Raw genomic sequence first — 25,052 nt, 5'->3', positions numbered from 1 at the left:
CAGAGCAGGGAATGCACATTAATCATTAGTAAGACTGAAAAAATAATCATGATTAGATTACAATTTACATAATCCTTCTAGCAACAAAAAGCCTAAGCAAAAATGTCAATATTAACTCTGTGTGTTTATAATCCATATTCTTAAGAGAGATTTAAGGAGCATTTACTTTTCGTCTTCCAAAACACAGGATCTTGTGCTACCGCTCTGATACCAAATAGTCCCCTATTCTCTGAGCAGTTTTATTTAATAAAGTTTAGCAGCAATACTATTTTTTAAATTTTAGTACACAGCTAAATTTTTAAGAAAATCAAAATTCCATTGGATAATGCAAGGACTTCTGTTAACTCTCAAACCCACTTTTCCTGAATTTGCGTGATAAACTTCCACTTCCAATAAAATAGAACGAATATTCCCATTTTCAGTTTCAGTTCCTAGGACGTTGTTTGAAAAATTTGGCTTCAGCCTGTGAGGTTGTCACTGTGTAGCTACAAGACTAAAAATGTACAGTCTTTAAAACTATCACCTCTTTGCAATTTTGTTAATATTTTCTGGAACTTGAAAGTGTGCTCTGTAAATAAATGTATGCCCAGAATCTTTATACTTCCCTCACTTGTTCTTTCAGCACAGTGTGCCAGTTCTTATTTTCACTCTGAGAAAAATGTAATGCTCTCCTGACCTTCTTCAAATACTGGTGAAGGTGACCTACCCCCTAGCTAATTTTTTCTAAGCCCGAGTCCAGAGGGCTGGATTGTATTTTAATGTTTGTGGATCAAGTTCAACACTGGTGGACACGGTTGCAATTCCAGTGGTAGTCACTGGCATTTCAGCTGCTTGCATCGGTGTTTAGCTTTTTATGTGCAGTCCTGCCCTTCAAAATCATACACCGAAAAGGCCACTCCAAAGCCCGACAACCAAATCCATGCCCCATCTGATGTCAATCAGCTCGTAGTGGGGATAGAGCTTCCTATCCTTTCTGGTTTTCATCAGAAGGTGCCGTAGTTAGGCGATTTAGGGTTTGGCTGTTTAGGCTGTGCTGTGGGAGCAAGTGAGAGGACTCGCCAGGCAGCGGGGCCACTCATCGTGGACGAGTCCCTGTCTCCTTTACCAAGCATAGCTCCTTCAGCACCTGCTTTCCTCTCTCCTCACCTCTCCGCTACGGCGCAGTATTTCGCTTGCTCTCTCTCTCACTATCTCTTTTCTGTATCTCTCGGAAATCAGACTGGAGTTCAGAGCACTTTCACTACCTTTTATGAGGTAGAGTGTGATGTCATAGATGGGGGCAGGGCTAGTCAACTTTCTACCCACCTACCCACCTGTGCTGAGGGAGCTACGCTTGAGAACGGAAGCGGGGACTCCTCGACGGTGAGTAACCTCCTTTCCGATCGCTCTCTCTATCGCTCTCCTTCTGTGGGTGGTGGGAAAATACCTGAGAAGGTGGGATTTTCATTATTATTTATTATTATTATTATTATTATTATTATTGTTATTAATTCCAGGGCTCACGGAAATGGATTGCATGCGTTGTTTTCGTCCCGTGAAAAATTCTTTCTCCTTCCCAATCTGATCTGCTGGATTTGTTGCCCTGTGTAAAACAGTGATCGCGTTGCTTTCCAGAGGCGATCGCATCCGCTGGGGGTTCAATTGATCCTTGCACGTCGTTTATGTTACGTTGTGAAAAGCCAGACTCTGGTCCCCTTGAACTCAGTTATTGAATTTCCATTAACTTAATTGCAGTAGGGTTGGGCCATCAGCTTTCTGCTTTGCGATTAAAGATGGATGGCATTATTTGTGTATTTATCATTGTCGACTGTGGATAATGCCTATTTTTACAGGACAAGCTTTTTATTTTCCGTGTTCTCTACGAGTGTTTTTATTTGCTCAGTCCAGAAGCCATGTGTTGACAGTAGGCCAACTCTAAGAACTTATTTTATAAACCAAATAAAAATCAAAAATAAATTATAAAAGATGGGAAATTGAGCAGGAAATCAAAACCCAAGAGATGTGACTGAGATTTAACCTCTGAAATTATATGTCAACACTTTGTTGTTTTCTGTGATATGAACTTGAGACGGGCGGGATTATTGCTCTCTAGATTTCTTGATGTTTTGCTTGTGTCACTACTTATAAATTACTATTTTACTTTAAAGCCCTTATTTTTACCTATATTTCTTGAGCCCAGCTATTACTGCCTCACTATTTCGATATCTCTCAGCATTTTAAAAAAGACAAGATGACTAAGAAGATCTTCCTTGCCTGCCCTGCCCCTTGGGTATCTATTAAAGCTGTCGAGATGTCAGAGCTCTCATATAAAAGGGTGGAAGAAGGGTCACGTGAAGATTTTGGCCCCTGGGGAGAGCACAGATTTCGCTGTTCTTGTTCATTGAAAGCTCTTTACCAGCTCTGTGTGGGGCCTTGTCATGTCACAGTGAAAGGTGCTAAAAGGCAGGAATGCGCGGTCTATAAATCAAAGACAAAGAGAGGGCAATCACAGCCTTTTCAGCAGAAGGGTTTGGTAGTCTGATTGATGGCATGCTTCCCTTTTCAGGTGACTAGGTGGCTTTGAGGAAACGGCTATAGGATGCAGAGCCTTTCATCTTCTGGCCACGGGCATGTAATGGGGATTGGTTGGTAGCAACAGATGGACGTTCTCCTCTGATGACTCAGGGATGCTCTTTGTACCAATGTGTAGAAGGCCCTAAAGAGATTCTGGGAGGATGAAGATCTTGTTTACAGCGATCAAAACTTTCACTAATTATTGGTTCCCTTCCTATCAGAGACAAAAAAAAAAAACTGAGAAGATAAAAGGTTGGCTTCCCAACTGGTGACTCTGGAATAACGTGTGCAAGGGTTTTTATTACGACTGCCTTTTCCTTTAGTGAACCACACGTTACATCTCCAAATCTGCCTTAGCATGGCCAAGAACTCACGTAGCAAATTTATCTTCCCCAGCAAACTTTGATCTTTTAAGTAGAAGAAGAAAAGCAGGCAAGTTAATTTGTAATCTCTTTTTGTGGGAAAACTTTATCGGAATCGCTTCTGTTAAGGATGTTTGAGGTTTGTTCTTTTCAGAAGCAAATGCTTTGACGTAAAATTTAATTTAGATCTAAGCACATCCTTTGCTGATGAGTTTGCAAAATTGTTTTTGCACATAATTATTCTTGCATAATGCAGAGGACTTTAATTTTTGCACAGAATTGGCAAGGCATAAGGACCGACTGTACGGTGCTCCTAACCTCACTTCAGTGATGTGATTAGTGGCACAGAGGGAGTTTTTTTTTGTTTTTTTTTTTAAGTGATACAAAGATTGGGAAGGGGAATTCAGAATTGTTATCATTCACTAATTGAGGTGAATTAGAGATACTGATCATCACTAGGGGAATATTATGGAACAGAGGTGTCGGTGCATTACTTAAAATCCCGAGAAATTTGCTCTCTAAATTTATCTTATAAGATGAGCAAATCTGTAGTGGGCTGGCATATATATACGGAGAAGTTTGTAGAGGGATGATATTCAAAATTATATAAACTGTTGCAGTAATTAACCTAGAATCTGCCTGTGCCAAATCTAGTAAGTTTTTGTCCATACCACCCCAGGTTGTGGATTTGACTAAGTAACCTGACACCGGAAGAATAAATAGCCTAGTTTTACTGAAGCTTATTCCTCTGTTAAACTATTTCATTGGCAGCTGTGATAAAAAAATTAAAACGTCTACAGTGTACAAGTTCCTGTATTTTACACAGCTTTGGATAAAATATGTTTTAAGTCAGCTGCATTGTTTGTTTTAACTTAACTTACATATACGTAAATTAAAGTGAAATATAAGACGGTCTAGTATTCAGATGTCGTTCAGTGTGTAATATGAAAACTTGTGAAAGCAATATCTGAGCAGCTTGTTTCAGTATTTGCTATTAAAATGAGTTAAATTTTCTTAAAAGTGTTTTATAAACTGAAAGTTATTTATGATACAGCTTATTTATAAAAATTAGGCATTTTTAAAAGTTATGCTAGTTAAATTTTGCAAGCACATTTTATATTACAGACTCGAAGCAAAGCCAGTAACTCAAGTATATTTATACCTATATATTTAGGCAGATCAGCACTGAAGTTGCAGACTTTTTCCTCAGTCATACTGGCAAAGTGTGAGCAATATTTTCATGAAGTAAGACCGTATATATGGACCATTTTTTCGGTATGATTAAGATGACTACATATAATTCCCAAATTCTCTGTATTTTCCAGGCTGATTTCTGCCACAAGTAGAATTAAAACTTTTGTGGGCTGGCTCTTACCTTCTCATTTTTCTATATAAGAAGTGAGGGAGAGTTATGAAATGCACCATCTGTTCGCAAACCATGTCAGCTGGCAAATAGATGCTCATCACCCTGCCCTCTCTTACTGCAGTTTTAGGCTGGTATAACACCATTGACTCCAAGTAAATTAGTTTTGATTTAGTCTCGTTTAAGCGAAAGAAGCCGCAATTACAGCACGCAGCGTTGTAGGAGGCCCATCGTGCTGATTTAGATTGCAACCCTTTTAAACTCCAACCTCGGCTCATTTGAATTGTCAACAAAAATGCTCAGCGACGCTTGGGCTGAGTCCAGTGGCCGGAGGAAACCAGGACTGCTTTAACACCCCAGACTTTTTATTTCTGGGAGAGCTCCATCTTGAAGACGTTAAACATGAGTCTGTTCAATCATAGTCCTTCCAATTTTTATACATCCCAGCAGAGCGTCTCAAAGCAACCACTCTAGTGTACCCTCATAAAACTGAAACCAGAAGCAAATATTGTCGTCCTGCTGCTTCTGCAGATGAGAATGCAGGGTCACGTGAAGGCCAACCAGTTCAGGGCAGAAAAGATGTGAAGAATCATGATGAGTTTTAAACACTGTGTCCTCCTCCAAGACTCAGACCTTTTCAGGACCAATGTTCCTCTGTTTCAACCTTTCTTATTCTAGATTCTGATTTCCACTCTGGATGGCAAAAGAAAAACAAATCCTAATAGAAAGAGTTTAGTAGGAACTACAGTTTGAAAATAGTAGAGAGGAAAGAGAGCTTGCAGTAACAGAAATGGGACAAAAATTGTACAAAAAATGAGAATAGGTCTATGATAATGAAAACGGGATTATTCAGAAAGTTTCTGTTTGAATTATGAAGAATTTTCACTGTTATAGCCCCTGTTATGTGTGTTATGTGGGGAGGATTCATCTAGCCAAATGTAAACATGTATATCTAAGCTATTCACTGTAGACGTCCTTCATAATTGATGGGGATCAATACACATTTCTAGAGAGCAAACGTTCTCGTCTCAGGGTAGGTGCTGACAGCTGGCTAGATTAGTTACATCTAAAAAATTACAGAGGCATAGGCAGGAGAACTGAAGCGTGCATTCAGACAAGTCAGGGGATTTAGCCTTGTGGTCTTTTGAGGGTATGTATTTACATTAAAATAATGTAAACTTTCTGTGAACTTAAGAATATGAGAACTTGGTCCTGAGCTCCTGGAGAAAGGAAACTGCCTGTTTGTTTCTGGCAAAATAGTCAATTTGTTTTGTAAGGAATATTTTTCTGAATAATGTAGCTCTCTAAGGGCACTATCTCATCAGGTTCTGTAGACTGGAGAGATAAATATGTTTTGTAGTGTGTGTTTTTCCCTCTTTTTACACTTTTGGAGATCAAAAGAGAAGTATTAAGGAAAACAATCTCAAAAGTATTCATTAAGGTTGTTTAAGTTCTTGGACTGCTGAGTCCAAAGCCAAATACAATTTTTCAGAGATGGTGAGCATTTAGTCTAGATTCATTGCACTGCCTTTAGGATTCCTAATGCAGTTTAGGATTTCTGAATATAATTAAAGAGTTTGAGGTACCCTGGCCTGTTTCCATAGAAAACAGAGGACCCGTGAAAGATTTTAAGCGTGCATGGTTCCTCGTCCTCTCCCCCAAGCGTAGAAAGAAGCTGGAATGCCTTGGTCTAGTACCAAGGTACCAAGTACCAAGTACTCCATCTGAAGTTAGGATGGGCCCAGGATAAGAATTTCCTTGCATAAATGAAAATTCTGGAAACCTTGCCTAGGTCACTGAACACATCAACTCAATAATTTTTATGAGCAACCCCATTTTTCATCCACTGCTTGTCTGTGTTCCCAGGAAAGAAACTGGTCAATTATAGGCATCTGAGAAAATGCTTCTGGAGGTTCTGTTGCCACCAGCTATGCAATGTTCTTGGATTCTGACTAATATTAAAAGACATTTAGTCATAATTTTCCTGTTGCCAAGTAGGAGCTGTAGACAGCTCTATAGATTATCATGAGTAATGTACAACATTTAAGTTAGGCAAGAGCTATCTTCATAACAAAAAGGCAGTGTGAATGCTTTTTCATTTCACCTTTCTTTTAAATAACAGTTCAAATTAGTCCTTCATGTCCTTTACATAAATTCTGAATGTAGATTCAGAATAATAATAAATTCTGAAGGAAGATTTGGGGAAGGGGTTAAATAAATTAATTTATTTTTATAGAGGAATGATTGTTGTGAGGTGAAAAGCACAGAAATGGCTCGGGTATGTGGATCATTGAGGATATAAGTACTTTTGCATTTGTTGTTCAGGTAAAAAGCCATCTAGAGCACTGAGTCTCAAAAGAAAACACAGGCCAAGTAAACTATAATTTCTAATATATAACGTGAGTATTTTCTGAAGACAGTGGTGCAGAACTAAACTTGAGTGAGCTATTAAATATCTGTCAGTAATTGATTAATTTTTCCTCCCTTCTTAAATAACTTCTAGATCTGCTCGGTTTTTTTCTTTAGAGAAAATATTTGCTCTTGTAACAGTGAAACTGAGATCACCTGCATCATCTACACTATTAATTTTCATGTATACAGAAAAGAAAGCTAAGGGGAGATCTTGTTGTTGAGGACATAGGAAGGACAGAGCCAGACTTCTCAAAGGTGCATAGTGACAGGACAAGAGGCAATGGACACAAGTTTGAGCAAGAGAAATTCTGATTAATACAAGGAAAAAAATTTTCGCGCTGACAATGGTCAAGCTTTAGTGCAGGGTGGGGGTCTCCAGCCTGGAGAGGTGGGAGAATATCCGTTCTCGGAGATACTCAGAACTCGAGGGGACAGTCTTGAACAGCCTCATCTAGTTCAACTTCCTTCAAGCTGAGAGTTGGGCTAGATGACCTCGAAAGCTCCCTTTCAGCCTAATTTATTCAATTATTCTATGAATATTTGCATACTAGAATGTCGATAATAAAAACAAGTCTTTAGAGTTGCGAACAGGATTTTACTCACTCTCATTTATTCTTATGATTTTCTGCCATCTTTGCTTGTTGTTTCCTTGTGAGCTATAGCAGCATTTACAGTCATCCTTGTTTTGTTCTGGTTTCATTTGTTTGCTAAGTATCCAATAAGTCTTTCCTCTTTTCTTCTTTTTTTTTTTTTTATGACATTCCATGATAGCTAAAGCTAAACACATAGTGAACAAATATATTCACAAATAATGTCTTCAGTGAATTACTCAGTTTTGTTTCTTTATTTCACTGTGTACTGTTGTAAAGTCCTAAAAAGTGCTCAGGGAATCAAACAAGGAAAGGAACGTTTCCGTTAACTGGTTTGAACAACTCCGAAGAAGTTGAAGGCTCTTAGTACCTCAGAAATGATCAGTATCTTGAAGGATCAAACCCTCTATCTATTTCTTTGAGAGGTAAAATGTGTACGAAAAGCGACAGGTACACGTTAGGAAGCAAGGAACAACTATCCTGATAGTATCTTCCATTCTACGGAAGGATTTGGTCTTATTCATTTTGACTTTGTGTTTGATACCCTGTTTCAAAGTCCCTTCCTGAGCAAAGCTCGTTATGCCTGTGGAGCAGCTGTCTTCAAGGTCTCTCTGTGATGACCTGGGGAAAGGTAACCAAACAGATGTGAACTTAGTTGAAGGAAGAAATTTATCTCAAAATGTGACAAATCTTCACAGGTGAAGACATGGAGATAACTCGTATACAGGTATTGTTCTGGCATTTTTACAAATGAAAAAAAAAAAGTTTAGAAAACATCACACTTTCCAGGACTGCAGTTCGAAATCCTGCATTGTCCTGCTTTGATTTTTGTTTTTATTTTGACAAAATCAGGAGAAATAGCATTAGATAACACATTCTCATGTAAAGAGGATAGTGTTGCTATGCTTTATTGATTTTTTTTTGCCCAAAGTCTCCTGCATTTTGTCATTGAGAGTACAATTTCCAGCCAATCAGACATGACTGGGACTCCCTTCAGGTAAGACTGTAAGAAAGGCATGCTTTTCTTGTTATTGTACCTGTTGCCTGGATAAAGAACAAAAAGTTTGTCTCCAGAACGTTGTTTGAAGAAGCACTAGATTTTTATGGGCTTTTATAAATGACATCTGTCTTTAAATTACATACACATCAGGAGGAGGGAGGTCAGTAGCACAGAGCGGTTAAATATCCTTTATTTTCTCTTTCAGATTTAACTGTAATTAACTATTAAAGTGGAAATCTGTTTGAAACAAATTTGACAGAGTCCTGACTGCACTTTTCTATATATGACATCAGGTTCCGATAATGTCATATGTTGTATAGACCTCTGGAATTTGAATTCTAGCATAAAATGGTGTTCACAATTTTGATAGTACATGGACTACTTACCTTAATTTCTATATTAATTTTTTTTTTTTAATTAGGCCAGATAATGAGTTTCAATGGACTTCTTATTCTAGGCTGTTTCAGTAGCCCTTCTATCAGTACCACAAGTCTTAATTATGGTTTGACTTAGCTTATCCTGTCAAATATAGTTTCCACTTCATCTTTGTTACAGGATTTTTATCTTCTCCTTGAAGACAAGCTAGGAGCCTATCTTCAAATCAGTCATAACAGAGTTTATTTCCTGTTAATCATCCAAGAATTCAGACCAAACCATTCTGTGTGACAGAAAGTTTTCAAAGATTTAACCGTAGTTTTACAGATTTTGCTACACTTCGTAATGCAGCTGTGCTAGCCATTAGAAAGTCAAGGTTTTTTCCATGACTTGTCTCAGGACAATTTTATTGTAGGCACTGTCTTCTAGGCAAAACCTGGAGCCATCCTGGAAGAAGATTCATTCGTATGTTTGTCAGTCATAGGGTGATGTCAAAAGTATTAATTCTTCTACTTTCAAGCTTAGCAAAGGAAAAAGTGCAATACACCCAAGCACAGTTCTGGCAAAATCCTAGGGTGGAATCCTGTTCTCATTGAACTGATCCACAAAACTCCGTTGACTTCATGGACTCAGGATTTCTTCCTTGGTCTGTGGAACTGTTCCAGATATTAGGCATTCAGACTGATCCTAACTATCCTAGTTCAGGAACAGAGAGTGACAGATTTGAAGTGGTGTTGTGGCATGAAAATGACTGATAATGCAAGCTGATTTAAAGAATTTGACCCTGGACATGATTGCTTGTCCTTACAGTGTTCTGGTGTAGCAAGTGAACTGTACTGTTATAGCATCTTTCCCCCTGCTATGCAGTGACAAACAACGAGCAAAAGAACAAGAGCTGGGTCTGATACAGTTTTCATTTTAGGTCAAAATATTTTTTTCCCTTGAAATTATGAAAATGAAGGTGACAATATATTAAGCAAACATTAACTATTGAGGAAGTAGCCTACATTATGTCTGATGTCGACAAGGAAAATTGCAAATCCTGTGTTATAGTAGTAATACTGCCATATTGGATCCCTAATTTGTTTTCTGTAAATACAGATGATGAACATGAAAGCTTTAACATCGATCAGAAATTGCAGAATAACTGTATACCCTTTAATGGCAGCCGCATGGAAGAAACATATTTTTAACATTTGGGACTTATCGGAGTGGAGAGAAGTCAGTAATCATATTTCACAAAAAGAATCAGACATTAACTTGCAGTTGTTTCCAGCTGCCTTATGTTATGTTTTACCATTTCATTTGTTAAAATATGTGCTTTCATCCCAGCTCATTCAAAGGATAAACACTGACTTTCAGCCCACCTCATTCACAGTATAAATACTGACAATTTGGCACATCAGCCACTGATATAAAAATGACATTTTGATAATGTCTAAATGAGAAGGGCACTTCCACAAGTATAACAAAACACATGTGAAGCTTGATGGATGAAAATAAAACAAGTGTCTGAGTCCTACCTACGGCTCATACTAGACATCTTATCTTTGAACTGTGATCCTCAAAATCCAGCATAATTAGGCATATACTTTTCCAACATTATTTTCTAACAATTTTCCAACATTAAATTCCCATGTACATATTACAAGTGGACCTTATAAAATAATGTTTAAAATGGCAATGCTCCATAGAAGACTTTTTCTTTTTGTACTTGTTTGTTTTCTGTTGTGGTGAGAGAGAGACATGATACTATGAGCCATATAAAAATTCAGTCTTTGTTAAATATAGCCAAGTGGGCATGGGAATCCCTGTGGTTTACTTACCTATAATTGAAAAAATGCAGATGAGGACAATTAATCCGTGGATTGGCCAGCTATAAAGTACAACTATCACCTGAATGAATTAAAAATTCAACATGTCTAAAGGAGTAAGTTAATTAGAATCAAATGGGAAAAAATAGCTAGGAAAAGAGAACTATAATCCGTTATTCTCTATGCAGCCACAGATCCCTTTTTAAAACCATTGTGACCACATTACATTCCAAGTAATGACATTTTGCTTGTTACAGAATTTCAGATGTATATGGGAGTTCCCTTTTCTCATGTTAGACCCAAATCTAGCAAAATCCTTATGCACATTTTCACATAACTGACTGAAATACAGCTTCAGCCATTGGGTAGTGGTGTTGATTGATAAATCACAAATGTCTTCCACTGCAGGGATGAGTGCGTCTGAATAGCGACTAAGCCATTCTTGCATTGGCTGTCACTAATACTATCATGTCTTATGCATGAAATATGCTACAGAAGTGTAGGACATTAGTATTATGATGAAGATCTGTTTATTATATATAGCTTATACACATATGTAAGACTAGATTTACTCTTCAGCACAGCTGAGAGGAAAATGTTTTGTTGCATAAGACACACACCCGAAATGTAATGTGGGAAAATGTTGTTTCTGAATTGCCCTCCGGAATCATAATTGCGTCACATAACCTTAGTTGCTTCAGGGGCTGTTAACTGACTTTTGGCTGCAGTGACAGCAACAACACCTATCCACGAAAGCATGCTCTTGCTCCCAAAAGAAGAAGAGGCAGGGAATGCCTCCAGCATTCATAGTGAGCCTGAAGGGCTTGACAATGTCTATTTTATCTCCTAAAGGCACACAAATCAAGTCTTAGCCAAGAGGGTTCTAAGAGCTGCAGGTTCTTTTGCAACATAAGTGTATGACAGTTGCTCCTCCTGATCTGTATGAAGTAAAACAGACTAAACTCTATTCATCAATAATTATTAATACTCATTTTTTGCCTTCATACACTTCAAGATCAATATGGGCCATTGTTATCACCTAAGCTGCCTTCCTGCATAACTGACACATAGGGTCCCCACGTTAATGTACACACAAAATGTCCAACAGTTATGCTTAAACTAGAATGTGCATATTAAGCAAAAGTGTCCAGTGCTGATTTCACAGTTTTTAGAGATAGAATCACTATCCCTCATGAGTTGTTGTGATTAATAACTCTCACTCCTAAAAATTTGCAGATAATCAGTAACTAAAATTACCTGCTTCACCTTCCAGCCATTAGGTCGTGTTACATCTTTGTCTAATCTGTTGAACCTGAAAGAGCAGCTTTCTGTTATCACGTGCTTGCGGATTGCGATCAGCTCAGTTTTTTATCATTGACTTTATTAATGGAAAACACTGTGCTGCCTGAATCTGTCCTTTAAGATGTGCTTTTCATTCTTGAGCGTCTTTAAATTCTCTCCAGGTTCTCAGGTGTCTTCCTGCATTGAGAAGAGGTCTTGGTGTTGCTCAGCTATGAACAAAGGATATCCTGAATATGACAGTTTATCCTCCTATTTCGTTAATGTTCTCCTGCTTATATACCCAGGGCTCGTATTAGTCCTTTTCCACTCTGTTACTTAGGGAGAGCTATTTCCTATAGTGGACCCTGATTCAGTATCTTGTCGAATCACTCTTGCCTGCGATACAGTTCCTTATCTTATAAGTAAGTAGCATCTGCTATAAATATGACTGAACAGAAATCTACATTTCTGGCTTCTACCAGCTTATTATGGATCAATCACTTGTCCTCTTTATTATTAATTGCTTTCCTAATTGTTACGTTATCTGTAAATGTTGCCAGTTGTGACTGACTTTTCTCCAGAGTGTTGACAGCGGTACTCATATCAGAAAGCTGAGAACCGGTTTCTCCAGGAGCTCACCGCAAAAGTAGCTGTTCAGCAATGACTTTTTTGCACATACATAATTTTGGAAACTTAGCTATTAGAGAATTTGGAATCATTCTGTGTGCTCCATGTTAATTTTGTTTCAGTTCAGTTTTTAATCAAACTGTCATGCCGTACCAGGTAAAGTGCCTTCCAAAGGACCAATTATATCAACAATATTATTTTAAGCTACCAAAAGTTTAATCACATCCAAATATGATGTAGGTTATTTTGAAAATATTTTTAACCATGAAACTATTTGATTATCATTAACTGTATTTCTTTTCCTTCCTTCTTTATTTATGGAGACCTTTATCAACAATGCATTATTTTATTCTGGAGTGCTGGCAGCTGAATGGGCCTATACTTGCACAGGTCATTCTGTTTGCCCTGCTGAAATGTTTGCAAAATATCAGCTATCAACAACTCTTCTGAAATTTTCTTCCATTTTCCAAGCTTTATTAAAATCAACAATAAAGATTCAGGACATTCTTTAACCAGCTCTTTAAAAACAACCTATACCATGTCCTTGCTCACTGGAAATAAAGAATGTTTGTCTCCATTTCCGTTTCTTTTTATAGTATATTTCTGATTAAATACAAGGATAATCTCTGGAAATTTAATTTTCTCCTTTCTAAAAACTATAGTATAAATCTTCCCCATTACATTTATGTGGCAATGCGGGGAAAGCATCTCTTTTCATTTACTGTACTGTTAAGAAGAATATTTTCCAGCTTTATACTCTCCTGTTTCTCCAGCTATTTTGGTATTGTAATTGTTGGTTATTTTGTTCAGATTATGTGTGTATATAAAAGAAGCAAGAAATCCTTATTACAACAAGACTCTAGAAAATTCTGCATATATTTCAGGAAAAATGCAGCACGGTTTATAAGCAGATCAAAACCCCCTCAAAGCCTTATGGATTTTTTGAAAAACTGAAATTATCCTCTTGGCAGATAATAGGCTCTGCTGCTCCAGTGTTTTAACCTTGCATTCATTAACTGCAAAGTTAGCTTGTAGCAAAATCTTTTTAATTTTTTTCTGAATGATTTATGTCTTTCCTTGGTAGATGGCAATTTTAACTAGGATAAGTGACCAGTGCAGTGATTCTCAGGTTCTTTAAGGATTCTGGATTTGTCCTCAACCTTCTTTGCTCTTGAAGTTTTATGGCCCAATAACCTAAATTTATCTTTTCTGTTTAAGATGGCTTTCTTCCTAATTGGAGGCAAACTTATTTGTAAAGAAACCTAAGTAGCAGAACGCTATTACTCGCATAGCTAGTCAGAGGCTGTGTTAACTATTAGCATGAGAAGCTATCGTGATATTCATAATTCCCTAACCCGTTGCGATGGAGTGAAGTTTGCCTTCTGTACTGTGCAGTCATTTCCTAGTAGTGCTTTCATTTGAAATGTTAATGTCCCGGGTTTTTTTATTATTAACATGATCTGTCTGGAAAAGCGTGTACGTTTCGGTGCCCAGATTTGGTAAGAAATTAACACACCAAGGGTTTGATTTAGTGCTGCCTCGTTCCAGCTCTATGCCACTGTAGTTCTGCTGATTGCAAAACACAGCTTAAAACTGAAGTAACACAGTGGTGTAGTAAGATCTAAACTTTAATTGAAATGGTGCTCATTCAGTTTAGTTCTTCTTTCCTGAGCCAGAATACAAGCAAGGAGCCGGAGGCAATAAGGAAATCACTGGAAGTGCTTGGGTAGATAAACTGGATACGTGGGGTGGTTACCAGCAGATTTTGGAGAGCCCTCATATTCTATTATTAGTATGGGTTTTTTATGTCTCTCTTCCGATTCCAAGACTTGAAAGGACATTACAATATGAGTGAATATTAAGAACAAGGACAAGTATCTACGTGTTAACACTAGATTAATAATGGTGAAGATAGAGAGTTCTTCTCTACTCTAACGGCAGATTGAAACTTGAGGTAGTCAAAACGGCATCAAAATATGTAACACAGCTTTCTTAAAAGACATCATTGCAGCCCGTATCTGATCTTGCAAAAGGACACATGCTTATGCATATCCTTCTCAATAAGCTCCATAAAATTACTAGTATGTTTAAAGATGTAGATTGCATCCTTTATATGGATTTAAGCATCTAATTTAGGTGCCTCTTCATGTCAGAATGCTTCCTGTAATCATTCTGTTCCTTAGTATATGCTGTGTGTAAAATGTCTATCAGAACGCTTTCCACAAAGAGAAACTGTAAAATGTAAGGCTATTAGAAATCTTCAGATAAGGGAGTTCATAGCAATGTGCAAAATATGCTTGGTCCGGTCAGTTTATCCGCAATGATTATGAAGTAAATACTATTTGACGGTGCCCCTTTATATTCAGTATCAATGTACCAGTGTTTCAAAAAGAATCATTTAACAATGAATGATGTTTGATTGTAGATCTCTGCAGAAAATTAAAATATCCTAATTTAATAGAGTATGATCTGCTATTTGCCAACAAATATACAGATTGCATTATAAATCATTCAGTAGTGTGGTTATAGAATAACACTATACCGAATTATATTTCATTACTGCTTATTGAACAGGCATGTTTCTGCCACATAAAGTAATTTTCCATCTTTTAACTTTGTTTCTGTTGCTAACAGAAAATACAAATTAGTTCTGAGGGAAAATATGTACTGGGGGCAGGCAATTAACTATGCATTTCAGGGAATGGAACCAAGTATGTGAAAATCATAACTCTTTTCTGATCTCCACCTCCCCATGTCTAACTTTTTGTGTATTTAATAAATAATAATGAATATAAGGCCACATTTCAAGAACTCAGAAACAACTGGTAAGTCTATAGATGAATGTACCTCTAGGTACAGGCTTTCTTGTTCTTGTTTCATGTGATGCCTACTTTTCAGAAAGATGTTTCTCCTGCAATTATATTCTGAACTCTCTCTTAATGATTCAAATTACTTGAGGTGAAGTACAATTGGTAACAAACAAGGTTTTGTTTTTGCTTTGTCAGTATTTGGCCTGGTTGCATTGCTTAAATTTCATGTTCAAAAATCATATGTTCCCAGCAATGTAGCAGGGAAGGTTTGGAAGGGGACGGGCCTTTTACACCAGTTAAAAATAGCTTAGAGCTTACTGAGGAAGTTGAATTTGTCAAGTGCCTAATTCTCCTTTTGGAACATCGAGAGACTACTTTGGAAATACCTTTTTCAACTTAAATATTTTTGAAAAATTTGGCCAGGTACATGTACTTGATTTCGGTAGATGCTGAAAGTTTATTGAGGACTGAAGTTCAACAAGTGCTTGAGGCCTATTACCTGCCTAGGACGTGGGCACCTCAGGGAGACTCATGCATGGGAAAAATGCAAAGGTGTTTACAAAAAGCCTACTAATCACTAGGTAAAATTCTTCATGAACATGAATATCTCACATACTACTTTAGCCAGAATAATGTGCAGTTAACTGTTTCATCTTTTTAGCTCTTTAGGGGTTTCAAAATCTTCTTTCATCTTTTCAGATGGGATTCTCTAACAAGCTCAGCACTGGTCTCACACTGTTCTTGTAGACATCATCGAGTGTGTTATCCTGGGCTTAGGGGGAATAATTAGAACAAACCTGAGCGCATGGGAAAATCCCTGTTGACCTATTTTGCTGTTTCTGACAGTTAAAAGTAAATTTTTAATGGTTTAAGCGAGGAGTGACTTTTTTGTTAAAAAAGATCTGGCTGAATATTCACCCACAGAAAAAGAATCAACAGAAAAAAAAAGAAAAAAAAAAAGCCAGCACAAGTTTTTTTCCTTTTAATTATTTAAAAAGTTGATGTGAGGTACCACGGTCTTCCCTTTACGGTTCGGTGCAGGTCGTTCCTGTTTTTTTTTCCTGCAAGTCACTTGATTATTCCTCAGAGAGAGTGTTTGTTTCATCCTTAATAAGATCTGGGAGCATCTGGGCTTCAGTCAGGGGATGTTGTAGTGATCCAGTCGTGGAGTAACCCTCCTGTATTTCATTTTGTTTTCTGTTCATAGCTGGACAGTGCCACTTCTCTCATCCAGGCAGCTAAAAACCTGATGAACGCTGTAGTCCTTACAGTGAAAGCATCCTATGTGGCTTCGACTAAATATCAGAAGGTCTATGGCACTGCTGCAGTGAACTCACCAGTTGTGTCTTGGAAGATGAAGGCCCCTGAGAAGAAGCCTCTAGTAAAGAGAGAAAAACCAGAAGAATATCAGACAAGAGTGAGAAGAGGGTCCCAGAAGAAACATATTTCCCCTGTACAGGCCTTAAGCGAATTTAAAGCTATGGATTCATTCTAAAACACTAAGCTTTACCAGGAGGGTTTTATATTCTTTTTGTATGCATACCTGCCGACTTGTATGCGTCTGGCATGGGGTGGGGGGAACTAACGAAGCAGTGTCGATTTGCATGCAACCTGAGACTCTATTAACATAACTAACTTTCTGCAGCACTAAAATTTAGGGCATTCTCTTCTGATGTTAAAGGGAGTTACTCCAAGCTTACTTTTTAAACTAAGCTATAGCGTTAAATTGGCCAAAGAATTTGCATCACAGGGGTGTGTGTGGGTTAAATAATAAATTCAACTCTAAACCCAGAAATTTTTATGCATGCAAGAAACATTAGGTTGGCAGGTATATTAAGTGAAAAAAATGGAATTGTAATGGTAGACCATAAAGCTTGTATTGCTTCTGTTCCAGTGCAAAAATGTACTAGCCAATATGCTTAAATGTGTGGCCCAATAATTGAATGATATAACTTTTAAGTCATCTTCGTTATAGTATGTGAATTTTTAAAACGGTTAAAAACTAACTCATCTAAAAAAAGCTTCTTTTAAACCATATTTTGTTCTTTATATTCTAGTAGTGTTATGATTGCTCACGTTTTAATTAATCCCATTAATATGAACAGAGATTTACTTTTACCAATTGAATTCCTTATGGTGGAGTATGAAGCACAATATGGTGATTGACATTGCCTTTTATATTATGATTATTATGATTATGATTATGATTATGATTATTATATTAGTAATAGAAGACCTGGTGGTGGAATGTGTAGAGACACGGAAACTGACAATGTGAGAATTTAGAGGCAAATATGTAGGTGTAGTTTGGATTACAGGTATCTAACATACCATTGTAACCACTGACTCAATAAACTCATTTAACCTTGGAATCCTCAATATGGCTTGTCTCTTTTAAGGTGTGTATATATATCTTGCGTCATAGTTGTATGGTAGATAGTAACTAATTTTGACTCATGCTTCCTTTTTTTTTTTTTTTGGTGAAAGAAAAAGCAACATTGCACTCATCTTCCCATTTTTTACAACCAAGATAGCAAAACATGGTCACTGGCTCAAAAACAGAATTTAAATCTTTATCTGAGACAGACATGTGAAATATGTGATGAAATTCTTTGTCTGAATGCTCACTTGCTCACTTCATAGATAACTGAGAAAGAATCGCCATTGAATAACTTGTTGTAAGATGTGTCAGAAAAGAATGAAACACTACCTCAGAAACAGCATGAAGATAGTTCAGTTTATTAAATATGTAAGCTTGATATCTAAGAACCTTGGAAATAATCTACTTGTGCCATGTTGTATAGCACTGTATAAAAAACATTGCATGAAAAAATGCAGTATCTACTTTTACTCGCTTTTAGTCCCAACAATTGGCTGAAGCTGCATAGATTATATTATCATTATGAAAAGGTCTTGATATATTTGAAAATAAAGCAATGAGTATGTATTTATTTTTCTAACAACTAGGTAATAACAGCTTAAGAGAGTATCCATGACCTCATAAGGGATTTGAAACAGTATTAGAAACAGTGAGAAATGTCATAAATAACACATATATCCTGTAGAGTATTTTTTAAGAGAGGAGGTCGTATGCTTGTCTCATACTGATTATTCCTCAGAACAGCAGTGTACCACATGAAATACTGTTGCCCTCCCAACCAATCTATATGAAGAAATATGCTCTCAGCAGCTTTTTAGCAAATTATTTAGCAAATTATGATTTTTGCTTCATTCAGTTCTATTGTGTGATATAAAGGTATCCCAGTCAGAATTGGAGATTCTTTCTACTCATGTCATTGAAACACATTAGAAGACATGGGTATGTCCTTGAAGAGCTTTCCTGATAATGCACTGTAGTCCAAAATGGATTGGCATTACTTATCGACCAATAAGCTCCCTAAAAGTAATTAGGATCTTTACAGAATGAAATCGTGGAGTCAAAGGATGGATAAAAAAGTTAAAGGTAAAAAATACCAATTAAAAGCCAAATAGAAATGTCTCAGTTAAGTATGGCACATTAAAACTGGCAATTAACCCCAAATGGAAGTATTAATACATACAAGTGTTCTATGAGTCTAGAACTGTGATGGATTAAGTGACTGTTTGCTTTAAAATTATACGATGCTTTAACAGGCATCTCAAGCTTAGAGATGTTCAGATGAAAGAATATAGACGGTGCAATCTATTAACGTGTCCTGTAGAATCTCCACTGATGAAAGCTCCCTGGCTAAATTGGAGGATTGTAATACAAGGAATCCCTTAGCAATCTTTCAACCAAAATAGTGACATTGTCACTAAAGAAGATTAGGGTCCGTGAAGGTAAAACCCACAATGATATTGTCAACTGAATTCACTTGAAATCAAGTCCTATTTTAGGATGGATTGTTTGCCTTCTGAAGGGACCATCTCTGCCCTAAATATCTTTGTGGCAAAATGATAAAATTGCGTGTTGAATGCACATGAAAGCAAGAACCAAAAACACATCAGAATATATCAGTTAAGTGCTAAGGGCATGTAATAATGCCAATACTCTATTAAGATTACTGAGAAAAGTTTAAAAAGCAAGAAAATATCATTACATGATACTATGCATAAGGGATGTGCATATGTTTGAATACTTCATGCGGTTCTTGTCAGCTCAACTGAAAAAAGAAATAGTAGAGCATGGAAACATACATGGAAACATGAGAAGGAAGATTCGAAGTCTGGAATTACTTTAATGTAAGGAGAGATTAAATAAGGTAAAAGTCTCCAGTTCCTTCAAGGTCGTCAAGCTATAAGATGAATAAATAAGGAAAAAGTAATCACCAGTCCTTACAACTCAAGAATCGTGGGTGACACAATGAATTATCCAACAGCAGGGATTCATTTGCAGAGGGTCATTGTCACAGTGATACTTGCATTGACTACACCAATCAAGAATCCATCCCATAGACTTCCTATCCTGAAGTTCTGCAGATCTTTAAGACCTCTTAGTCTAACATAAAGTGTAAGCATAAAAACGAGGAAATGGGTGTGGATATTTTGTTCACTACAGCCAGCTGTCCACTGGGTTGATGGAACTCATATCACCAGTGTGGTGTGACGGAGAACTAGGCTGGAAGCCAATATCTTTGGATCAGAAAGCCACAGAAGTTTCTTGTGACTGTCACCTTGGCTCATAAACCAAACGTATGGTTACCAAACCTATTGATGTAACCTCTGGTATTAAAGGAACGTGTTTTCTATTCCTGTTGCATCAAACATGCTGAATATTATGAGGATTTTTTTTTCCTCTTACATTTCTTTACTTAGAGTTAATTATAAATAATTGTGAACCAGTTAAGAACATTGTGGATATCTTTGTCTCTAATTTCAGCATTTCCACCTCCCGTCTTCATATGGTCCTTCCAAATGGATGGCATGACTTGATATTTTAAATTAATAGGTGATCAAGCCTTCTAATTTTTTTTTTTCACAAGAGATAAACAAACCTCCACACTGCTGTAACTGAGCACTCAAAAATGAGAGAGAGTAAATAACTAGCAAATATTTCACAATTGAAATTAACAATCTTAGGTGATAAACTATTCAATTCAAAAGGAAGCAAAGAAAAAGGAAGTCATTAAGCAATAGATACAACTTTGAAAATTTTATCTTCATAATGTAATCACAATGCAAGACTTTAAGCTAGGAATACTGGGAAAGGGAAAGAATGAGCTGCGGTTGAGCAAAGAAGTGGCGGATGGGGTTGGCAACCAAAGGAGCTGGGATGACATGTTCAGAAGGGTCCTCTTAATCAACAAAACAGAGCTGAAGTGGAAGTGCCCCAAGTATGTGCTTGTATATAAGGCAGTGCCTAAAGGACCACATTATGAGGAACACACTCATGGGCTTTCTAGGAAGTCAGCATGCCTGAACACTAATGCATGCAGTATGGGGGGCAACAGGAGGAGTCAGAAATCTGTGTGCAGTTGCAGGGCTGCAATCTGACTGGGATCACAGCCATGGAGGGATCGCTCACACGGCTGGAGCATTGTGATGGATGGATAAGGCTCTTTAGGAAGAATAGGCCAGGAAGGTGAGGAGAGGGAGTGAGAGAGTCACTGCAATGCGTGGAGCTTTGCCTGGGGATGGGTGAGGTTGTCAGCCCAGTGACAAGACAAGAGGCAATGAGCACAAACACAAGAAATTCCACTTGAACGCAAGAAAACATTGTTTTACTGTGCAGGTGACAGGGCGTTGGGGCAGGTTGCCCCAAGAGGTTATGGAGTCTCCACCCTTGGAGCTATTCAAAACCCAAACAGGCAGGGTCCTGAGCAACCTGCACTAGGTGACCCTGCTGGAGCAGGGGGGTTGAGTGAAATGGTCTCCAAGAGGTCCCTCCCAATCTCAGCTATTGTTGATTCTGTGATTCAGAGAAGAGAAGTAATTATATTTCTATTTCTAGAAAGTACAGTTATACATTTCTTGATCACAGAATTTAGTTATTTTTCAACAATGATTTGCTCCCAGTAGGTGAGTATACAACAAATAAATGACTTGAAGATTGGCATGGATGTCAAGAAGGCATCCCTGAGCTAAAGGCAGTCTCTATACAGGCATAGTCTTCCTTGCTGCGGTCAGTCTTCTTGTTATTCACATGCCAAGAACTGTTTAATCTCTGTGAAAGACTGGAAGCCCAAGCTGCAAGAGTGACTTCTATGCGTCTTCCAGCAAGAATTGTAGCTTTTGGTCTGCAGCCACAAGGTAAAGGCTAGAGAAAAGGATTTGTCTTACCTCCTATCCTAACAAACATCAAAAAAAGTGCTAGCCAAATGTTCTAGTTTTGTAATTATCTTCTTCAGCAAATGCAACAGCCAATTTTTGGATTAAGAAGTCAGAGAAACAATGGAAAGATAGAGAACTTTTAGATACATTTCCAGAATAGTTTTCCTAAAATTATTTGTTCTTATTGGTTTATTTATTAAATTAAGAATTAGAAAGTGAGAAGAAGTGTTAAAATGTATTAATATGTATTCTAGGTCAAGCCGCTACCGGACCATTCTATTACAAAGAAATAGTGGTTTTGGTGGGTCAAAGAAATGAAATCTGCATGTAGTAGGATAACTGAATACATTATTCATACATAGCATTTTCTTCTCCTTAATCCTCAGTGATCTCAATTACATCATTAAAGTTAAAGTGCTTTGCTGCATATAAATGGTAGTATTCATATGCTTAAAGCTGAACAAACGCTTTGATAATAAGGAAGTAGGGGATAAAGCTCAGCCCAGATTCCCTTTGATCCAGTATTTTCTTGCTACTGGGTCTTCAGATTGTGAAATACTAATCAATAGTTCAGTTCTTTTACATTTTAAAAAGAGGTGGACCAAATGGAAATGCAGTACTGGAAACAATCTCACACAGATAAAGATAGTGAGTAGATATTTTTATATCTGTCACCTTATAGCTGCCTCCTAAAAGCTGACCAAAACAAGTTTTCTATGTCTCTATGAAACTTGAGTTCAATAGACAAGATCTATTTTTATAGCCCCAAACTGACATCTCTATATATAAAAATGTAAATTTCAATTGAATTTTCAAATAAGAATAGAAAATATGTGTGTTTTCTTTTAAATCAAGCCCCCCCCCCCAGTATGAATCTAAATTAAAGGCTTATAACTGAAATAAGGCAATGCAGTTTCTTTCACTCTATTTCTTTATAAAAAAATTCCTTCAAATAATCTTTCAAATTAACACTTTGTTGCTCAATTATTTTAGCAAGGCAGAGGATGAACATATGCGTGAAGAAGAAAAGAAGCTGTCCCAGAGAAAGGGGAGAAGCTTTTCAGTTAGCCCCTCATCAGGGATTTGTCTGGAAGAGGAGGCTCACAGATGAAGCTTCGTCCAGAAATGGACACATTATCCCATGTCCTGTTAGTGAGGAAAAGTTCCAACTTTTTGCCAACAATCTCAATATTTTTTCTAAGCCAAAGACAACATCCTTGGAACCGCTAGATAATTTTTCTTACATGAACGTTATTTAAGTTCTTTCAAATGTCTTTAGGCTGATTTTAAACCTTTTTTTTTTTTCCTGTCCTTTGTTTCCCCCACTTAAATACGTGAGTATGCACATTCAAAAAGGGTGGTGAACTTAAGCATTTATTCGGAAGGTAAGCACATGCTGAAGCTTCCTGCTGAACTGCCCCTACAGAGATCAGGAATAGTCTCCAGGATTTTCTGGCTTCTCGCTGAATGACCAACTACATCCTCAGGCAAAGGTTGGCCCATTTCTCCGGCTTTAGATATTTTTCCTTTTGTGACTCATTTAACACCAAGCTTTGGAGAACCTGACAGCTTGATAAAAGCTGTGGGAGGTAGAGGTGTTGTATTTTCCTGCTCTAGTTACACTTTTAAAGGAATAAATATTACTTGAACGCTGCTTCCTTCTCTTAGGTGGGATGTCATAGGTAAGGAGCTACTGCCCAATATTAGCCTCTTCCTTTGGGTAAAATTTCCAAGCTCCAATGTTCTTTCGGTAAATCTTGAGTAATAATGGACTTGAAAAGAGATGCATCTTTGCAGAATGTGAAATTTTTACACTTAGCTGCTTCATCACGGCTTGCTAAAAATTAAAGGAAAAGAAGAAAGAGACATAAAGTGATGTTTCCTAATCCTGCTATAATATTCAGAGGTAATTATTTTGCCAGAAGGATGTACTCCATCCAATTTTTTTTCTTTTGAAACTTTTCAAGCAGAAATTATTAAAAGAGGTTCTTTGGCCTGCATTTTCAGTAGGTCAGGCTAAATTGTTACAATGGCTCCGCCTCCCCATCGAACTATAGATTTGGCTGCTAAAAGACGGACAAAAAATGATTCCAGAGGTTTTTCCTGTTAATTTCTTTCCTACCTATTTGATAATTTTTCTTAAACTGTGTCTATATTCATTTATGGTATTTCACAAGAACTTCTGAACAGGATGTATTGAATTCTTAAGGTCTATGAAGATCCTGATGCTGGGTTCCCCTCCCCTCCCCGAAAATCAGCCTGCCCTATAAATCCTAACTTTGAACACTCTAGTCCTCAGCTTGTCTCTAGAGAAGTTGTCATCTACATTTCCTTCATTCAGCTGGTGTGATGAGCAACAGCGCAGCACAGGTACCACGACTTCGGCATGCAGCTAACCAAGCATTAACTGTTGAGCAGCTAGAAAGCAACATTTATTAGCAGACGCTTGCTAAAGGCTGACAAAACTTATTTACCCGCTCCACACAGATGGGCGCATACTACTCAATACTATTCAATAGTCTTTTGTCACTACTTTGGCTTGCAAGTAACCTTTTGAACTACAGACTCTATATTTTTGGCCATGTGCAAGTCAAGCCTGGTTCAGCTAAACCGCAAGCTCCTTGTTTTCATTACCCTGTCAGCAGCGGTACGGCTCGGCATTACTCAGTGTTACGCAGACTGGTGTAGGCAACCTGCAGGAGCTACCAGAGACCCTGCTAGTTGTCATATACAATTTTTATGATCAATTAGATCCTAGCCTACAACTGAGACCTTAAGGAAGATCCATTACTGGGGCCTTAGCTGTGGAATAAATTAGATGGCTAGACTTTGTCATAGAGCTGGCCAAAAACTTACATGCCTCTCTGTTTCATTTGTCCCTTAAGACAGGTTTTTAAATCTGCAGTATGCACAGCCAACAGGTCACAGAAGCTATATTGTGTTTCAGTGAGCCGTTTATTAAGCTCATTTAAGCTTCCCTAGCGCCTTGATCGAAGCTGATTTGGGACTTGTATAATTGCAAGGGCTGGACGGAGGCATTTATGATCTCTTGTCCTTTCACTGACGATGATATTTAGAAATCACGTAACCGGATCTCAGGCACTACGGCAGAAATCTTTAACTGGAAGCGGTTTAAACTACAGATCTATATTTGTACGGCTCAGCCAAAACGTTCCCCACGTAAGATCATGGAGGCTGTTATGTGTTTCCTGTGTCCTAGCCGTACTGCTTATTATATACCGTGGTCACCATCCCATAGCAAGAGATTTTAGCTTTTCTCAGCATGCATGCCTTCAAATGCTTTTGTTGCTTATAGAAATCATCGGACATTTTTTCTTTTAATTTCAATGGTGACTTGTTAAATGATTGAATGAAAGAAATAAATAATAACTTACAACCCAGCAGCTATTTCACATATACCTAACATTAAAGAAGTATCTACAGGAAGGGGAAGGACTGCTGTAAGCAGTCATAGGCACAAATCATAGGCATCTTCCCAAGTCACAAAACAAATTGTGCTAGGTAAGACCCTGCTGGTTGCTTTTTCTCCTTCTTTCTTTACAGGTTTTCATCCCTGCTTTGACTGATCAATCTTACCTCTTCTTTGTTTTTACAG

The 25,052-nt window shown here is 37.5% G+C and overlaps 1 protein-coding gene across 6 annotated transcripts in view; it reads left to right on the top strand.

Annotated features, from left to right (window-relative positions):
• CTNNA2 (catenin alpha 2) overlaps nucleotides 1-17,559 on the top strand; it is a 475,578-nt gene extending 458,019 nt beyond the window's left edge. For all 6 annotated transcript variants that reach the window (XM_068943743.1, XM_068943741.1, XM_068943744.1 and 3 more), the window contains one exon: nucleotides 16,395-17,559. In XM_068943743.1, the coding sequence (XP_068799844.1) occupies nucleotides 16,395-16,682 (288 nt within the window). In that variant the 3' untranslated portion in view covers nucleotides 16,683-17,559. The remainder of the gene's footprint in view (nucleotides 1-16,394) is intronic.
• The last annotated feature ends 7,493 nt before the right edge of the window (nucleotides 17,560-25,052 follow it).

Source organism: Struthio camelus, chromosome 4, assembly GCF_040807025.1.
Source record: "Struthio camelus isolate bStrCam1 chromosome 4, bStrCam1.hap1, whole genome shotgun sequence".
NCBI classification, from domain to species: Eukaryota; Metazoa; Chordata; class Aves; order Struthioniformes; family Struthionidae; genus Struthio; species Struthio camelus.
This window is presented reverse-complemented; position numbering and strand designations above follow the sequence as displayed.